Consider the following 19,731-nt stretch of genomic DNA (forward strand, 5'->3'; position numbering starts at 1 on the left):
TGAATGGGGGGGTTAAGGGAGAAGAACCAAGCGATGGTGACTGAGAGGTGGGCAGTCGGAGACAGCGGGAAGTGAAGGTGGCTGTTACTGCCTGTGGTGTGGACACCTGGGAATGAACAAGACAGAAAAGGAAACCAGAGTTCACTGTAGATGTCAAGGCAGTGAGGGGTAGGCTGTGTGTCTGGAGCTGGCAGAGCACTGTTACTGGGGATAATCTTGGAGAACCAAGCAGAGAAATGGTATCAACAACTGTAGGATGGACAAGATCCCCAAGAGTTCTCATTGACATGAGCAAACACCCAGGCTGGGTTTTTCCCTTGTGTGTGCCAGTCCTCAGCGGTCATTCAGCCCTGAGACTGTAGCCATCTCAGCCGCTGCCCTCTCTAGCTTCTCCACTGGCACACAAGCTCCAGGTGCTGTTGACGCTCTTCCTAATGCAGCGGAGTCCTGTGAAATTGAGGCATGGTATGACTGTTCCTGAAAAACATACAAAAAAGTAGTGAATGACATTTTTATGGAAGTATTTATCCTGGGATCCCTTAAATAATAGTGCTTTTGCATGAATTTATTGATAAAATTGTTAAGTAGAGAGAAGCATAAAGCCCTAAAGCCTTGGTTTTCACAAGTATTATAGAGCAATGAAAAATTAAAAAAGAATCTCAAAATTTTAAATGGGCACATTACCATTTAATTAAATGAAATTATATTTCATATGTATTTCATATACTCGTTACACAAAACAAGATAATCTATAGTTTGTCCTTTCAAAAAGTTTGAGCTGCTTATTTCAGGTAAAGATTTTGCAAAACATGCAATAAATCCGTAAGCTCAGAAATTGAAGAGCTTTGTGAATGCTGGCGTTAACTGTTTTCCTTCGTGGTATGAGATGCCAGAAGGAATGTGTTGTTCGTGCTGTTGGTAGTTGTATAATACCTTTAGACTGAAAATGTGACAATAACGTGGAAAAATAATTATGGTTTGGAATCCGGTTTCAAAGTTATTGAAAACTATTCCAATATCCTGTCTATTATGCTATATTTGACAACATGAGTTCTATTTCTTTTGTCTCCTTATGCCTATATTTTTTTAATGAAAATAAAGTGTGGGGGTGAAGAGGGGATGACTGGATTACCTTGCTGTAGGTACCAGGTAGCTCTATAGTGTGTTTTCATCCACTGTGTAAATGATACAGTGGCTCGGCGGGAAGCCCTCATACTTCCCGCATGTATTTCAGCTTACCTGCTACCTTCCAATACTGGTATATTTAGTACCAAGTTAGAGCAGGTAGACAAAGCCCACAGGAAGCAGATTTCCTTACAGCCCTACCCCTGTTAGAGCAAAGTTTTCCATTCCTCACTTCACCATATTCTGTCAGTGAAGTTGGTGGGGCTCTGATTTTTTATTTAATGACCAACATCAGTGGATATCACGCCCCTTGTTGGTGCTGCTGCTGCTCCTGTGGCTGACCTGGAGTGTGGTGGGTGGTAGATAAAAGAGCCTCCTCTCAGACCCAGACGCCCTGAGTAGCCTTGACCCTGCCTGTCCTCCTGCCTTCCTTCCCCACCTACTCACTCATTCACCACTGCTTGAGGAATTGATCAATTCATTGCTTTTAAGTAAACAGTAAGTGAATATTTATATACTGTTTAACTTAACAGTGTATATTTTGAATATTTATTAGTATCCACAGATACAGTCCTACTTACTCTTTTTAATGCTGTAGTAATTCATGGTTTGTTTCATAATATTTTGTTATTATAAATAATGATGCAGTGATTATTGAGTACAGCTAGCTGTTTTCCACACTTGTAGAGTGTCTCTGTGAAATAGATTCCTGGAAGTAGAATAACTGAATCAAAGAATGACAATTCTCTTTTTGTTTACTGAGTACTATTTGTAACAAACATTTTTTTCGGTTTACTTTGTACTGTTGTTAAAAAAACTACCCCAGAACTTGGTAGCTTTAACAGCAGCACTCAGTTGTCTCTCTCAGTCCTGTGGTGGGTGGGGTAGCTCTTGACTCCGGGTGCACTCAGCTGGGACTCAGAGGCGGTGACTCATGCGAAGCCTGACAGAGAGCTCTGCTGAGCTCAGGTGTCGCCTGAGCGGCCGGTGTCATCCGGAGACTGGCTGGGAGCTGCGCTGGAGCTGCTGGCAGGGGCCTCCTCAGGGGCCTTTCCACGGAGCTTCTTGGCTGCCTGGTGCCATGGAGACAAGCTCCAGGAAGGAGCACTCCAGGAGCCACAGCCTCGCGTGCAGCTGCTTACAGCCCTCTGCCGCATCCATTTGCCAATGTCCCAGTGGTCAGAGCTGGTCATGTGACCAGGCCCAGCCTCCCAGTGTATGGGGACTCCACAGGCTGTGAGCACCCAGAGATGTCCTTCTTTGGGGGGGAAGGTCACCAAAATACAGCCTTACCATAGCAGGTATTGGCAAAAGTTATACCAATTTAACACTCTTAACATGATTATGTGGACCCTCTGACTAAGAATGATTATTATCATTTTCATGTTTGTCAGTCAGAAGGGGAGAGGGGGGAAAGCCTCATCTTGGATTTCATTATGATTGAGGTCATGCATCTTTTTATATCAGTTCAGTCGCTCAGTCATGTCTGACTCTTTGTGACCCCATGGAATGCAGCATGCCAGGCCTCCCTGTCCATCACCAACTCCCGCAGCTTGCTAAAACTCATATCCATCAAGTCGGTGATGCCATCCAACCATCTCATCCTGTGTTGTCCCCTTCTCCTCCTGTCTTCAGTCTCCCAACATCAGGGTCTTTTTCAATGAGTCAGTTGTTTACATCAGATGGCCAAAATATTGGGAGTTTCAGCTTCAGCATCAGTCCTGCAAATGAATATTCAGGACTGATTTCCTTTAGGACGTACTGGTTTGATCTTCTTGCAGTCCACAGGACTCTCAAGAGTCTTCTCCAACACCACAGTTCAAAAGCATCAATTCTTCAGTGCCCAGCTTTCTTTATACTCCAACTCTCACATCCATACATGACTCCTGGAAAAACCATAGCTTTGACTAGATGGACCTTAGTTGGCAAACTAATGTCTCTGCTTTTTAATATGCTATCTAGGTTGGTCATAACTTTTCTTCCATGGAGCAAGTGTCTTTTAATTTCATGGCTGCAGTCACCATCTGCAGTGATTTTGGAACCTAAGAAAATAAAGTCTGTCACTGTTTCCATTGTTTCCCCATCTATTTGCCATGAAGGGATGGAACCGGATGCCATGATCTTCGTTTTCTGAATGTTGAGTTTTAAGGCAACTTATTTTACTCTCCTCCTTCACTTTTATCAAGAGGTTCTTTAGTTCTTCTTCGCTTTCTGCCATAAGTGTGGTGTCATCTGCATATCTGAGGTTATTGATATTTCTCCCGGCAATCTTGATTCCAACTTGTGCTTCATCCAGCCCAGCGTTTCTCATGATGTACTCTGCATAGAAGTTAAATAAGCAGGGTCACAATATACAGCCTTGATGTACTCCTTTCCCTATTTGGATCCAGTCTGTTGTTCCATGTCTGGTTCTAACTGTTGCTTCCTGACCTGCATACAGATTTCTCAAGAGGCAGGTTCAAGTGGCCTGAAATCCCCATCTCTTTAAGAATTTTCCACAGTTTGTTGTGATCCACACAGTCAGAGGTTTTGGCATAGTCAATAAAGCAGAAATAGATGTTTTTCTGGAACTCTCTAGCTTTTGCAATGATCCAATGGATGTTGGCAGTTTGATCTCGTTCCTCTGCCTTTTCTAAATCCAGTTTGAACATATGGAAGTCCCCCATTCATGTACTGTTGAAGCCTGGCTTGGAGAATTTTGAGCATTACTTTACTGGTGTGTGAGATGAGTGCAATCGTATGGTAGTTTGAACATTCTTTGGCATTGCCTTTCTTTGGGATTGGAATGAAAACTGACCTTTTCCAGTCCTGTGGCCACTGCTTAGTTTTCCAAATTTGGGGGCATATTGAGTGCAGCACTTTCACAGCATCATCTTTTAGAATTTGAAATAGCTCAACTGGAATTTCATCACTTCTACTAGCTTTGTTCATAGTGATACTTCCTAAGGCCCACTTGACTTCACATTCCAGGATGTCTGGCTGTAGGTGAGTGATCACACAATCGTGATTATCTGGGTGGTAAAGATCTTTTTTGTATAGTTGTTCTGTGTATTCTTGCCACCTCTTCTTAATATCTTCTGCTTCTGTTAGGTCCATACCATTTCTGTCCTTTATTGAGCCCATCTTCACATGAAATGTTCCCTTGGTATCTCTAATTTTCTTGAAGAGTTCTCTAGTCTTTCCCAATCTGTTGTTTTCCTCTATTTCTTTGCATTGATCACTGAGGAAGGCCTTCTTATCTGTCCTTGCTATTCTTTGGAACTCTGCATTCAAATGGGTATATCTTTTCTTTTCTCCTTTGCCTTTCGCTTCTCTTCTTTTCTCAGCAATTTGTAAGGCCTCCTCAGACAACCATTTTGCCTTTTTGCATTTCTTTTTCTTGAGGATTGTCTTGATCCCTGTCTCCTGTACAATGTCATGAATCTCCGTTCGTCGTTCTTCAGGCACTCTTTGTCTATCAGATCTAATCCCTCGAATCTATTTGTCACTTCCACTGTATAATTGTAAGGTATTTGATTTAGGTCATACCTGAATGGTATAGTGGTTTTCCCTACTTTCTTCAAGAAATGGAAAATAACTTCAAAACTGGAAAGTAATTTCAAAACTGGAGGTTGATGTAAGAGCATGTAAGATAGGAAGTATTTGAAAGCACCTTATAAAGCAAAATATATTCTACCAGTGTCAGACTTCTGTATTTGCACCTCTCAACCAACCAGACAAATTTTATCAGCTCACAAAATTGTAATCAGCTTTTATCTCATGGAACGTAAAAGGAACCTTCATAGGATAAAGGCAGGTGGTGGTAATAAGTGTATATCAATTAAAATTTGTATTAAAATGTTTAATTTGCCTACAGGCTAGTTTCTGGGCTTGACCCAATTTCCTTCAGGCTGTGAGCAAATGCTAATTTGCATATTTGACCTAATTGACACTCTACCCCTTGTTAGAAATATCTCATCCCTTCTTGAGCTGGTCCTTACTCCCTCATGATTTTCTTCATCCTGATTTTAGAGTAAGTCAGTGCATGGATGGTTGTTAAGGTTTTCACTTTTCTTTTTTTTTTTTCTAAAAGGGAAAGGAACTAACTGTATACATATCTCTTCCTTACAAACCACTTCATGAGATGATATTACCAACCTCATTTTATAGATAAGGAATTAAAGTTAGAGATTTAGCAACTTAACCCAAATAAGTATGGATCTGGGCCTGTGTTTGTTTCTTATATTACTGCATAACAAATTACCACAGATGGCTTAAAACACACAACATACGTATGCCCTCCAATTTCTGTGGGTTCTCAGCTCAGGGTTACAGTACAAGTCAAGCTGGAAGCCTGGATTCCATTCCTCTGAGCGCGTTAGAGTTGTTGGTGGAACATGGTTCCTCACAGTTGTTGGATTGAGGTCCTGTTTTCCTGCTGACTGTCATCTGGGGCCTGCTCTGCTTCGAGCGGTTGCCATCCTTCCTAACACGTGGGCCTCTGCCCTGCACGGCACTGGCTTTCAAGGCCAGCGGGAGAGTGTCTCTGACCTGCTCTGTCTCTTACGATGCCAACTTAAAGGGCCCACATGGGTGCTCTCCCTTTTGGTTAGCTTAGCAAGGTGATTGGTGACTTTAATTACATCTCTGAAATCCCTTTTGCCCTGCTATGTAGATTAATCCTGGGAGTGACATCCCATCCCATCATGGGTTCTCCCCACACTCAGGGAGACTCATACAAGATGTGTACGTGAAGGGGGGTCAACTTAGAATCCTGCCTCACCAGGGCCCATCTTAACTTCAGAGACCTTATGCTCTTTGATCGGTATTGTTATCTGTCATATTAAGGATAACAGCACTGACTAGAAAGGGATGTTTGGGCCCTTTGGCATTTGAAAGTGCTTAATTTTTTGTCTGTTACTGTAAATATTTCAGTGCCTGGAAGCAGCGAGCCTTTCATGACGCAAGGACAGATGCCCACCAGCAGCATGCAGGATATGTACAACCAGAGTCCGTCTGGGGCCATGTCTAGTCTGGGCATGGGGCCGCGGCAGCAGTTTCCCTACGGAGCCAGTTACGACCGAAGGTGAGTATTTCCTAAGATGAAGATGAGATGACTTATTCAAAACTGTGCTTTCCACACATACGTGTCTGAGCCCTAGCAGCCGAAGCCTGCTTCCTGCTGAAGTGCAATAGAACTGTACGTGTCAGATGGCTGCCTTCAGTCGCTGACTGTAACAGGAGCTGGGGAGAAGGGCCTTGTCCGCAGGCCACCAGTGCAGCTGTGTTTTTATTAGCGAATGCCCCAAAGCACAAATTAGAAATATGCCAGGGCTGGGCTAGCCGGGGCACACGTCTTCTCCCTAAGAATGCAAGCGCCAAGGTTGTCCCAGGCACTCTCGCCACACCGAGACCACCGCCCCAGGTCCATGTGTGGCTCCTGCCGTGACCTCAGTGCCTGCCTTCCTCCCAACAGGCCGAGGTCTGGGCAGCGGCGCTGCGCTGGGCTGTCAGCAGGCTCGGCAGCAGTGGGTTCTTGGTAATGTCTTCCAGGCGTTGTCTTTTCAGGTGTTCCCACTGTCCCCTGAAAACGTTTTAAACTGAGAGGAAGTGCTTTGCTCCTTAATAAACATCTCTGATAAAAGCCAGGGCAACCTTTTTTTTCCTCGGAACATCCCCTTGATATTAAAATGGCAAGTAAGAATGCATTACTGGCCCAGATTATTTTAATAAGATAGAATGAAAGTCATTGAAATGTCTCAGAGAGGAACCTGTTCCTCCAGTAGTGGCTTAGGGTGGACTTTTGTGAAGAAGGCCCCTGACCGTGGTCCTTACCATGGACGACCTATCCTTTGCTTGTCATGTTCATTACCTCCCTAACGGAGACTTGCTTAGAAACCAAGCCTTCAACTGAATATTTCATTTTTAAAGAAAACCAGTGGAGGTAAAGTAGAGCTCTTTTTCTGACTGTTGCTCTGAGGCAGGCCTCAGGACAGGCGTGGTTTTCATCATTTCCTTGGCGGGGCCTCGGTCCACACTGCTCCCTCTCAGTTCACAAGCTGGCTTTTGTAGGTCCGGCTAAGCAGTCAGGTGTCCCTGGTTTAATACAAAGGGAAATTTTGGTTTGAAAAATCACTCTTTTACCAAATCAGGTTTCTTTCTAGCATTCTCTGTGAGCCTGGTGTTTGAGTTACACAGTATCGCACGCTCAGAGCCACACTGTACTTTCTAATAGTGACTGGGAAATCTTAACTTCTCATTCTGACCTTCTAGTGAAGGTTTAGTTGTGAAATCCACCTTAGTCACTTAACCGCTGTGTGAGGTCTGATGTACCAGCTCAAGGATTTTTACTAAGATTTGGTTTGTTTTTGAGAGTCCAGGAAAAGCTTTTGGAGGGGGAAGAGGCAAGGGATAGGCTGATGAGATCAGAAGGAGAACAGTCGTCCTCAGACATATATTCTTAAAGGAACCTGAGCAAATATACTTTTCTGAAGTGAAGTGAAGTCGCTCAGTCGTGTCCGACTCTTGGCGACCCCATGGACTGTAGCCTACCAGGCTCCTCCATCCATGGGATTTTCCAGGCAAGAATACTGGAATGGGTTGCTATTTCCTTCTCCAGGAGATCTTCTTGACCCAGGGATTGAACCCAGGTCTCCCACATTGTAGGCAGATGCTTTACCATCTGAGCCACCAGGGAAGATGTATTTTCTATTTCTTCTCAGATGCTTTCTGGAATGTGGCATGGTCCAGGTGTAGAAGTTATTTTGGCCTTCTCACATTAGGATTTGAACTTCCCAGGTAGATCAGTGGTAAAGAATCTGCCTGCCAGTGCTGGAGACATGAGTTCGATCCCTGGGTCGAGAAGATTGCCTGGAGAATCTCTATGGACAGAGGAACCTGGTGGGCTACAGTCCATGGGGTCGCACAAGAGTCGGACACAATTGAGCGACTAAACAACATTAGGATTTCCTTCATTAAGTTTTCTTTTCTGAAAAGTGTTAACTTGTTCAGCTTAAATTTCCATATCAATTATATTTCTTTTCTCCTAACTAAGCTTGCCTCCAGATTTCAATGTCATTAGCAGAAACTTGCCTGTTTTACATGTGAAGTTCTAAATTTTCATTTATTTTCTTTCTTATTCTCATTCCTTGACCAGTATTCTTCCTTACAAAATTCAGTATACTAACTACACCAGCTTAATTTCTAAAATTTCAATTCTGTTGTTCTTTTAAACATTTATTTTTATGGTACTTATAATTTCTCAATATGAAATATTTTATTCCCATTTTAAGACCTAATAGAAGTACATTTAAATCATCCCTATTATCTTTTTTTTTTTTTTTTGTAGCCTTTCGGGGTCATAGAACTTTGAAATTTTGAGTAGTTATGTCTATACCATCTTAGTATCATTTGGACTAATTTTGAAGGATTCCTTTAAAAACTTGCACATTTTATACTCATGATGAGGACGTTAGAAACATTTTCCACTTTTATGTGTCAATGTTCCGGTGCTCCGAGAAACAACTGCTTTGACCCTCAGGTGCTCCTGTTGTTTCTGATGCTCGTTAATGCCTCCCTTCGGTCTCTGTCATGCCCTCCCTGGTCCCTCAAAGGCAGAGGATGCCAGCCCATCCGGTGGGACTCCTCGCCCCGCTGGCCAGGGGTTGGCAGCACTCCCAGAGTGGGTGCTGCCCTCCTTCCTCTGGGAGTGGAAGTGCTGCCGCAGCTCACAGTACCTGCCGGGAGGGTGCCGTGGAGGAAAGACGGCATGGAATGTCCAGAAGTGGGCTCTTCCTTCCTCCCTTGGCCCGAGGTCAGTGAAGTTTTCTTTGAATGACTCATTCTAGGCATGAACCTTACGGGCAGCAGTACCCAGGCCAAGGCCCTCCCTCAGGACAGCCGTCATACGGAGGACACCAGCCGGGCCTGTACCCACAGCAGACGGTGAGCTGGCGAGCAGTGTGCATCTCTCTGCTTTCTGTTTAAAATTCAGACTCTCACACTTCTGAAGAGTTTTAGGAAGTATAACCAAAATGACATGTAACAATCAGGTTATATTTGCTTATGCTAAGAAGTATTCTTATGATTTTGAAATCAGCAAGTTAGAAGTAGCTCTTGAAAATATGTTACTGGAAGTTAAGGACATTCATCCTTGTAAATAATAAGCCCAAGTTCAAGTATATTTTAGACATATGTCTATTCTGTATACTATTATATCAATTGACAATTTAGCACAGAAATTTGACAGTGTATTTTAGAGAATATGTAGGGTGAACAAGCTTAAAATATTATATGCTAATAGTGAAAGTTGATCTGTTTTTAAGAATAAGATATTAATGCCCACATATTTAGACTGTGTAGGATAGGTGTGTAGGTGCGTGTGCACCATGCTGCAGCTCAGCAGTCGCGAGGTGGGTGAGATAACCTTGCGGCTACCACGACTGACACAGAGGAGCACGTGTCAGACACAGGAATTTGCTGTTGCTAAACAACTCTTCAGGTCTTGTAAAATACAAGGCGTTCTAAACATTAATTTGACCAAAGCATGTTTGTATAGTGAATTGTATCATCAAATCAGCTGCCCTTAAACAGTGTTCCGCCATATGGGTGCCTCCATCCCGCGCTCTCATCAGGAGCTTCCCACCCCATCCTGTGGTGGAAGCCCCAGCCTCCTGGGAGGGGAGCTCAGTGAGGCCGTACCATCCCTGTCCTCAGGTTCTCCTGGAGAAGGAGACCCAGACCTGCTGGAGGCTGGGGCAGGGTTCATCCAACGTCAGGTGTCAGGGGCACAGGGCAGTGTGAGGAGCCAAGCTCTGTGGAGGCTTTTCTGTCAAGTTAGGCCCAAGGAGTCTGTTTAGTCCCGGAGCTCTCCGGGCTGGCCCTCAGAGCACTCTGTCATTTGTGGTGAGGTCTCCGTCTGCCTACACAAGCCATCCCCGTGACCGTGATCTCCAAGCCCTGGTTCCGCGCGGCCTGTGTGCTGGTCATCCACGCCCTGCTCTCCCAAATCCACCCGGAGGATACCAGGAGAGGAGGCTGGTTTTTTCACCCACGCCCTGCTCTCCCAAATCTGCCCGGAGAATACCAGGAGAGGAGGCTGGTTTTTTCACCCATGCCCTGCTCTCCCAAACCTGCCCGGAGAATACCAGGAGAGGAAACTGTTTTTTACCCACGTAAGTTTTGAAGTACATAAAAAACAGAGTACGTGCAGTGGTTTGTGTAGTACTGAATATCGCACATAAATTGTTAGTCCGTGGACGTAGGAGCTTCCTATATTCATTTTGAAATGAACGTTCCACCAGGTAATAACTATTTTGCCTAATTTAAGCACGTGATTATACCCATAAAAGCACATCAGTGTGATCTGTCTCTGAATTTTCAGAACTACAAGCGCCATATGGATGGCATGTACGGGCCTCCAGCCAAACGCCACGAGGGAGACATGTACAACATGCAGTATGGCAGCCAGCAGCAGGAGATGTACAGCCAGTACGGGAGCTCCTACTCCGGCCCGGACCGGAGGCCCCTGCAGGGACAGTATCCCTACCCCTACAACCGAGAGAGGGTGCAGGGCCCGGGGCAGATACAGCCGCACGCCATCCCGCCGCAGATGATGGGCGGCCCGATGCAGTCGTCCTCCAGCGAAGGGCCTCAGCAGAGCATGTGGGCAGCCCGCAACGATATGCCTTACCCCTACCAGAACAGGCAAGGCCCGGGCGGCCCCGCGCAGGCCCCGCCTTACCCCGGCATGAACCGCACCGATGACATGATGGTCCCTGATCAGAGGATAAACCACGAGAGCCAGTGGCCTTCCCACGTCAGCCAGCGTCAGCCTTACATGTCCTCCTCAGCCTCCATGCAGCCCATCACGCGCCCGCCTCAGTCGTCCTACCAGACGCCACCCTCACTGCCAAACCACATCTCCAGGGCGCCCAGCCCCGCCTCCTTCCAGCGCTCCCTGGAGAGCCGCATGTCTCCCAGCAAGTCCCCCTTCCTCCCCTCCATGAAGATGCAGAAGGTGATGCCCACCGTCCCCACGTCCCAGGTCACTGGGCCGCCCCCCCAACCGCCCCCCATCAGAAGGGAAATCACCTTCCCTCCTGGCTCTGTGGAAGCCTCACAGCCAGTCCTGAAACAAAGGCGGAAGATTACCTCAAAAGATATTGGTAAGCGTTCCCAAGGTTGTGCTCCTGAAATGATTTCCTGTTGTCATCTAGAATTTTAATTTTGGGTTAGATGTAGTTGGATAACCTCAAAGGGATGAAATTCTGTGACTGCAGACTAGCAGGGTGTGCTTTTGTGCAGGAGCAATAGTTGGAAGGCACTTCTCTGAATTAAGCTCCAGAGGAGAGGGAGAATTAAAATGGATTTTTTGCATGTGAGTATGACTTGTGTGAGAGGGCAGAGCCCCAGGTGAGAGACAGGGACTCCTTCATGGCTGTGGACTGTATTTTGGGCTTAAAGATTTGATCTTAACCAAACACATAATCTTTGCCATGTGTGCTTAAGAGAACAGCTGCAAGGTTGATGGAACACTAGGGCGGCCTGAGAAAATTTGACAGCAAGCCACTCTATAATTTTGGTAAGGACATACAGACAGTGAGTTCCCCCAGGAACAAAACCAGAAAACTGACTGTACTGCATAGACAGATACATAATGTGTTACATAGAACTTCACACGTGGATAGAATTTAGGTGATCCCTGCAGCAGTGTTGATGGGACCAAGGAACTCTTTCAGGTGAACACTGATGTCATGCGTTCATCCAGGTGGAATCTTCTAAATCCTAATTAGAGATTTGGAAAACCTGGGAGTACACACAGTTTTTCTGCATCATTTTTGAAGTACTTTTAACACAGCTAAGGAAATAATAGAGTTCAGTTTTATCCAAACTTTTCCCCCCAAAAATCTCAAAATCACGTGACTCGAAGTTCTTTGCAGTGATTAGAAAATTAAATGTTTTAAATTTTGACCAATGTTTTTAATCACTGGACATTAAGGAAGGGGGTTGGGGGAAGTAAGGAGTTCTACATAGAGGATGTGCTGGAGGCAAGAAAGAAACAGACCCTGGGCACCGTGTTACATATGGTAATATATATGTAAAAATATATGCATGTATTTGTGCATGTGTATAGATATTTAAGTAAACGTGTGTCTGTGTATTAGTCATTCAGTCATGTCTGACTCTTTGTGACCCCATGGACTATAGCCTACCAGGCTCCTCTGTCCATGGGATTTTTCAGGCAAGAATATTGAAGTGAGCTGCCATTTCCTTCTCCAGTTTAAGTAAATAAATACATTTAAATTTGAAAAAAAATTCTTAGTGCATGATATACCAGCCTAGGGAAACTTACGTTCCTGATTTTAAAATTTGCCTTTCTATTACACAAGTATTATGTGCCTCTCTTAGAAAATTTGAAAATTAGATGAAATTAAAATAAAGGTGGACACCCACGGCCCCTCCCTCACAGGAGTTGGCATCTGGCCTGGCTGCTGCTGTGGGGAGTTCCAGCTGCTCACACCATGTGCTTCCACCAGTTTCCTGAGACAGCGTCCCTTAAAATTTCAGACACACAATGGGCCTCCCCTCTAGCCCCATCTTGTGACAAATCTTACGGACCTATCCTCTCATCGTTCTTCTTGGCCTCCATCTCGGGCCAAGCTCCTAAAAAACCAGAACTGTCAAAATGCTAGTACTTGTCAACAGCATGCTCTGTGGTCCAGAGCTCAGATAGAGACGGCATGGAGGAATGAAAGCTTTCTATCAGTGAGCATGCTGTTTGGGAATTAAATTTTGCTTATATTCTGCATACTCACCAACCTTCTGAAGATGCTACCTTGACACATTTGTGAATAGAGTCAAAGAAGACAAATACAGAAAGAATCATTCCCACCTCTGTTTAACCTGCAAAGCAGAAAGCTCTTCTGCTTTGCATAGACGTTTCTTAGTCACTTGTCAACCTCCACCTGAAATGACCATGTTTAACTGTCCCTCAGAACCTTTGTTTAAATCAGTATTTAACTTAACATTCTGCTTTTTCTTCTTCTTTTGTTATTTTCTATTCTTTCATGCGTAGAGTTAATATTAATCATGTCCTTCTTCTTCCACCCATTTTTAGTTACTCCAGAGGCCTGGCGTGTGATGATGTCCCTTAAGTCAGGTCTTTTGGCTGAAAGTACGTGGGCTTTGGACACTATTAATATTCTTCTATATGATGACAGCACTGTTGCTACTTTCAATCTCTCCCAGGTAAGCCAGCACCAGTCCAACTGAGAACCAAATTAGAGTAAGAAAATGAAGTAGTATATAATGCTTAAGCTAATGCCTAAAGCAGTTAGGACTCACCAGCTAAAATTTTTTATCATTACAGTTAACTATAAACTAACATCAATCAGTGTATAGTTGTCTGAGAATTTTGTCTGGAACAATAATTTATTTCACTCTTTAGTATAAATACACATGTGTATTTCTCATAAGAAAACAGTGACCTTCTGTGCACATGCATGTGTGTGCGTGGAATAGACAATAGTGGCAAAATCAAACTTGTTTAGAATGAGCATTAGCAGGCCAGTGAGAATTAATCCAAATGTAACACAAAGTTACGACTGTAGTCAGTGTTGGATGAGACATCACCATGCAGTAAGTTGCAGTGAGACCTTACCCTGTTTTTCAGGGGGACCTAACATCTTTCTTTTAATTAAAAAAGTATAAAATTAAAAAGAGTGTTTATATTACAGAAAATATATATATAAAGAGAGAAGTAAACAGTTTAATGAACCATCGTTCAACTGCAGTAGTAATGAAGTCATGGTCAAACTTGTTTCTTGAGGTGTTCCCTCCCATTTCTGCCCCCCTCTAGTTTATTTTGAAGCAGTCATTTAAAAGCCTCCTACCTTTAAAAACCCTCCTTTGATCTGTGCTAAGCTTGAAGTAGCTTCTAGTATAATAGCTGGAAGAGAGAAGGAGCTGAGGATTAGGAAAAAGGGCCAAGAGCCAGCTGGAGTACAGATTTTTTTAAGAAATATTTAGAAACAAAAATCAGAAAAGGTCATTTTCCCTACTGTGTATGAACAACTCTGCTTTTGTTGAAAGAAGCCAAAACATCTAATTCCCTCCCTTCTGTTGAACTAGGACCAGAATCTTCCACTTCCTTTTTCTTCTCTCCTTTAACTTGTCATTTTAGCCCTGAAAGGCAGTTTTTCAGTTGATACCAAGTATATTAATAAGGTCATAAACATCGCATGAAGTCCATTTTAATAAGTAAGTATTAGAAGAACATATACTACCTTTGCTAGAGTAATAAATTTCCATCCTTATGCTAGGTGAGCTGCTGTTGAGCACAGTTTTTCATGACCAGCATTGCTTCAGCAGTCTTCCCTCTTCCCTTGTCCTGGGAAAAAACTAAGCTTTACGTTGGGGGCGAGGTAGGGGAGGGGGTGATGTCCAGACCCCCACTTAAAAAACTGTGCCTTTGTACCCTAAAAGCAAGCTCCACCTGGCTGGTACTTGGGTGTCCCCTTGCTTCTTTATAATTATTTAAAACCCCCTTGCAGGAAACTTACAGCCAGATAATGAAATTATAGTCAGTTTCCATAACACCTATCATTAAGAAATCCTTGTTTACTTACTTATCCTTCATCATCCCTAAATGCAGCAGCATTGGTGTTGAGGGAGGGGAGTATGTTGGTTCTCTTGACATAAACATCCGCTTAAAGGAAACAAAGCTGGTTCTCAGAGTTGCTTTTGTCTTTCAGCTGGAGTTGGGAATAGCTGAAATATAAAAGTGCATTCTGTGAAACATTCTCATTCATTTATCTCAGGGACTAAATTGATTTGTTTGTAATTTTCTGTGTTTATGAGCTACTACGTTGCTGAAATTATCTTCTCCCCAAAATATATGGAGAATGTAAATTAGAATAACCTATGGCACCTAAGACAAAAATAACCATAAAATCCTAAGAATAATAACCATAAAAATCTAGGCAAGCAGAGTTTCAGATAAATAAGAGAGGAGAACAGACTCACTTTGGGTGAATGAGTCTATAAAATCCACGTTCCCACTCTTCTAGTAAGAATGGTACTGTGTCTAAACCAGAAACAAAGGTAAACAGCAGAGCACTCCCTCTGGGATAGTATCAGAAATGGGAAAGTAACAAGTAAGTTTTCATGTTAATGGTGTACGAAAGTAAACACCAAGTAAGGAAGATAGTGTTGCTTATTGAAAAATTCAGGAAGATGGTTCTAACTTGTACATGGATTCTTTTTCTTATGCATGGTTTCTTTTCCTTGGCCTACCAAAAAAAAAAAAAAAAACATTAAAATGTGAAAATAATCATAGAGATACATGGCTAGCTAGCAGGATTTTCACCCTCTCAGTCACACCAGAGAGGTTATGACATTGTACCTCTTCTCTTTCTCATCCTCTCCAGTTGTCCGGATTTCTTGAACTTTTAGTAGAGTATTTCAGGAAATGCCTGATTGACATTTTTGGAATTCTTATGGAATATGAAGTGGGAGACCCCAGCCAAAAAGCACTTGATCACAATGCAGCGAAGAGAGACGACAGCCAGTCCTTGGCTGACGATTCTGGGAGAGAGGAAGAAGATGCTGAATGTATTGAGGAGGAGGAGGAAGACGAGGAGGATGAGGAGGAGGAAGACAGCGGGAGGGCGGAGACGGAGGACAGGAGCAGCACTGGGGCCTCCCCTGACGCCACCGCAGATCCAAAGGAGAAGCCCAGGCAAGCCAGTAAATTTGACAAGCTGCCAATCAAGATAGTCAAAAAGAACAACCTGTTTGTCGTCGACCGCTCTGACAAGCTGGGTCGCGTCCAGGAGTTCAGCAGTGGACTTCTGCACTGGCAGCTCGGAGGGGGGGACACCACCGAGCACATCCAGACTCACTTCGAGAGCAAGATGGAGATTCCTCCTCGCAGGCGGCCACCTCCCCCTTTGAGCTCCACAGGCAGAAAGAAAGACCAGGAAGGCAAAGGGGATTCTGACGAGCACCAAGAGAAAAGCATCATCGCAACCATCGATGATGTTCTGTCTGCGCGGCCAGGGGCTCTGCCTGAAGACACAAACCCTGGTACCCAGACCGAAAGCAGCAAGTTTCCCTTCGGAATCCATCAAGCCAAAAGTCACCGCAACATCAAGCTGCTGGAGGACGAGCCGAGGAGCCGGGACGAGGCCCCGCTCTGCACCATCGCGCACTGGCAGGACTCGCTGGCCAAGCGCTGCATCTGCGTGTCCAATATCGTCCGGAGCTTGTCTTTTGTGCCTGGGAATGATGCAGAAATGTCCAAACACCCAGGCCTGGTGCTGATCCTGGGGAAGCTGATTCTTCTTCACCACGAGCATCCCGAGAGAAAACGAGCGCCGCAGACCTACGAGAAGGAGGAAGACGAGGACAAAGGGGTGGCCTGCAGCAAAGATGAGTGGTGGTGGGACTGCCTCGAGGTCTTAAGGGATAACACGTTGGTCACCTTGGCCAACATTTCTGGGCAGCTAGACTTGTCTGCTTACACGGAAAGCATCTGCTTGCCAATTTTGGATGGCTTGCTGCACTGGATGGTGTGCCCATCAGCGGAGGCACAAGACCCCTTTCCCACAGTGGGACCCAACTCTGTCCTGTCGCCTCAGAGACTCGTGCTGGAGACGCTCTGTAAACTCAGCATCCAGGACAACAATGTGGACCTGATCTTGGCCACGCCTCCATTTAGTCGTCAGGAGAAATTCTATGCCACGTTAGTTAGGTACGTTGGGGATCGCAAAAACCCAGTCTGTCGAGAAATGTCCATGGCGCTTTTATCGAACCTTGCCCAAGGGGACGCGCTGGCTGCAAGGGCCATAGCTGTGCAGAAGGGAAGCATCGGAAACTTGATAAGCTTCCTAGAGGATGGGGTCACGATGGCCCAGTATCAGCAGAGCCAGCACAACCTCATGCACATGCAGCCCCCGCCCCTAGAGCCCCCTAGCGTGGACATGATGTGCAGGGCAGCCAAGGCTCTGCTGGCCATGGCCAGAGTGGACGAGAACCGCTCCGAGTTCCTTCTGCACGAGGGCCGATTGCTGGATATCTCGATATCAGCCGTTCTGAACTCTCTGGTGGCGTCTGTCATCTGCGATGTACTGTTTCAGATCGGGCAGTTATGACATCAGTGAGAAGGCAGCCTGTGTGAGTGAAGACTATAGAGGCTCCCGTGTAACTGGCTGTGTTCTGTTCTTGTTTCTCCAGCGTAGGACGAAGGAAAGAAAATCTTTGCTCCTCTGCCCCATCCACTATTTACCAATTGGGAATTAAAGAGATAATTAATTCGAACAGTTATAAAATTAATATTTGCTGTCTGTGTGTACAAGTACATCCTTTTGGGGTTTTTTTATTTTGTTTTTTGTTTTTGTTTTTTTTTTAACCAAAGTTGCTGTCTAGTGCATTCAAAGGTCACTTTTTGTTTTTCAGATTTTCTTTTTAATGTTCTTTTCCATGTCGTATTACATTTTTTTGGGAAGCAAATTGACTTTAAAGAAAAAAGTTAACAGCAAAAGATGCTATAAGATGGGAAAATTTCACCACACTGAGACAAAAAGGCGAAAACTTATCGATTTCCTAGCTGTGTTATTCTTCAAATAATGAAAAAATTGCAACTGTATCCCATCGTCCAAAGCTCTGTGCAATAGAAATTTCTAGAGATGTAGGTATAGGGGCTCGCAAAGGTCTGTCAGTCAGCGGTTGAAATAGGAAATGATTCTGGTTTCTCCACAGGAAAATGGTTACATTAGGCTAGGAGCAAAATGGTCATTTTTAAGTTAAGATTGAAAACATACCTGACAACGATCAACGGAAATTGCTTCCTCACCACTACCGTCATGTCTGCTGTCTGTTGTTTGACCTTCCACATGACAGTTCTTCACAATTCCTTTAATCATTTTTTAAATATTTTTTTTTTTACTGCCTTTGGGCTGTGATGTATATAGAAGTTGTACATTAAACATACCCTCATTTTTTTTCTTTTTTCTTTTCTTTTTTTTTTTTTTTAGTAAAAAGTTTTTAGTTTCTTTTTCATGATGTGGTAACTACGAAGTGATGGTAGATTTAAATAATTTTTTATTTTTATTTTATATATTTTTTCATTAGGGCCATATCTCCAAAAAAAAGAAAAAATACAAAAAACAAAAACAAACGAAAAAAAAAACAAAAAAAAGAGGGTAATGTACAAGTTTCTGTATGTATAAAGTCATGCTCTATTTCGGGAGAGCAGCTGATCACAATTTGCTTCATGAATCAAGGTGTGGAAATGGTTGCATATGGATTGATTTACACAATGGTTACTAGTACAGACAAAAAAAAATACAACTAAAAGGAAGAAACACAACTTCAAAATTTTTTCAGTGACGAGAATCCACATTTGTATTTCAAGATAATGTAGTTAAAAAAAAAAACAAAAAAACTTGATGTAAATTCCTCCTTTTCCTCTGGCTTAATGAATATCATTTATTCAGTATAAAATCTTTATATGTTCCACATGTTAAGAATAAATGTACATTAAATCTTGTTAAGCACTGTGATGGGTGTTCTTGAATACTGTTCTAGTTTCCTTAAAATGGTTTCATAGTAACCAAGTAACAAGAAAAAGGGGGGAAACAACCATGTACTAACATAGCCCCTCGTTATGAAACCCTAAGGTCAGGATGGGCCTTTAAGGGTTACCTACTTTAGAGTGGGGAGCAAGAGTTTGATTTTCTCAAAGGATTTAAATAACTGGCCTTTGTTTGAAGCAGTCAACTCTGACAACATGGCGGTATGAGAATTTTCAGTGTCTGGGGGCGGTGGCTGCCAGCCCGTGAGGTGAGATCACTGGCCTGACAGTGTAACACCCTGCCTTTTTCTAACCCCATCCTAATTTCGATCAGAGTTCAATCTATTCCGTGTTTTTCCTGTGTGCCTCAAAGTTATTTTGCATTTAGTTTACTCCACCTTGTATAATATTTATATTGTGCAATGTTAAAAAGAATATGTTATATTGTATGTGGTGTACATAGTGCAAAGTGATTATTTCTATTTCAGGGCATATTAATATTCTCATATTCCTTCCTATCCTGGTGCACAGTAGCTTCTGATTACTAGTCACTTCTAGTTTAAACTTAATTTCTTCCTGGGTCATTGACTGTTCTTGTGTAACAATCGATTTCTTTGAAACTGCTGCAGAGTTAAACCGTTAGCGGACACCCTTCTGACTCTACCTCTTCACACCACCCTGCCAATCTCAGCAGACTCACAACTTCCAAGTTTATTCGCCAGACCTGTTGTCTGGGTGCCCATTATTCACAGTAATACATGGAAGAGTTAGACGAGAGCGCTCGGTTACAATGAGAGGGTGGAATGGGACTCTTGTGTCACAAGAAAAGGTTTTTTTCCTGCAAGCATTCTTCATCATCTGTCAACTCCCACATTAGTCAGTCTTCTTATATAATAATGCAGCCAAATTTATGTTGAATTTAAAACCCATTTATACTTTAAATTTATCTGCTTGCTAAGAACAGATTCTAGTGCTCCAAGCTTCAAATTTGGAGATTTGTAAGAGGGAATTCAATATTATTCTAATTCCTCTCTTACAGAGTATGAATAAAA

At 43.5% G+C, this 19,731-nt stretch overlaps 1 protein-coding gene across 1 annotated transcript in view; it reads left to right on the top strand.

The window, feature by feature from the left end:
* Window positions 1-18,659, top strand: part of ARID1B (AT-rich interaction domain 1B) — a 410,189-nt gene extending 391,530 nt beyond the window's left edge. Inside the window, exons 16-20 of the mRNA XM_043456854.1 lie at window positions 6,040-6,190; window positions 8,952-9,048; window positions 10,487-11,270; window positions 13,223-13,353; window positions 15,534-18,659. Of these exons, the coding sequence (XP_043312789.1) occupies window positions 6,040-6,190; window positions 8,952-9,048; window positions 10,487-11,270; window positions 13,223-13,353; window positions 15,534-17,258 (2,888 nt within the window). The 3' untranslated portion in view covers window positions 17,259-18,659. The remainder of the gene's footprint in view (window positions 1-6,039; window positions 6,191-8,951; window positions 9,049-10,486; window positions 11,271-13,222; window positions 13,354-15,533) is intronic.
* Window positions 18,660-19,731: the final 1,072 nt, after the last annotated feature.

The sequence above is a fragment of the Cervus canadensis genome, chromosome 33 (genome assembly GCF_019320065.1).
Source record: "Cervus canadensis isolate Bull #8, Minnesota chromosome 33, ASM1932006v1, whole genome shotgun sequence".
Taxonomy (NCBI): domain Eukaryota; kingdom Metazoa; phylum Chordata; class Mammalia; order Artiodactyla; family Cervidae; genus Cervus; species Cervus canadensis.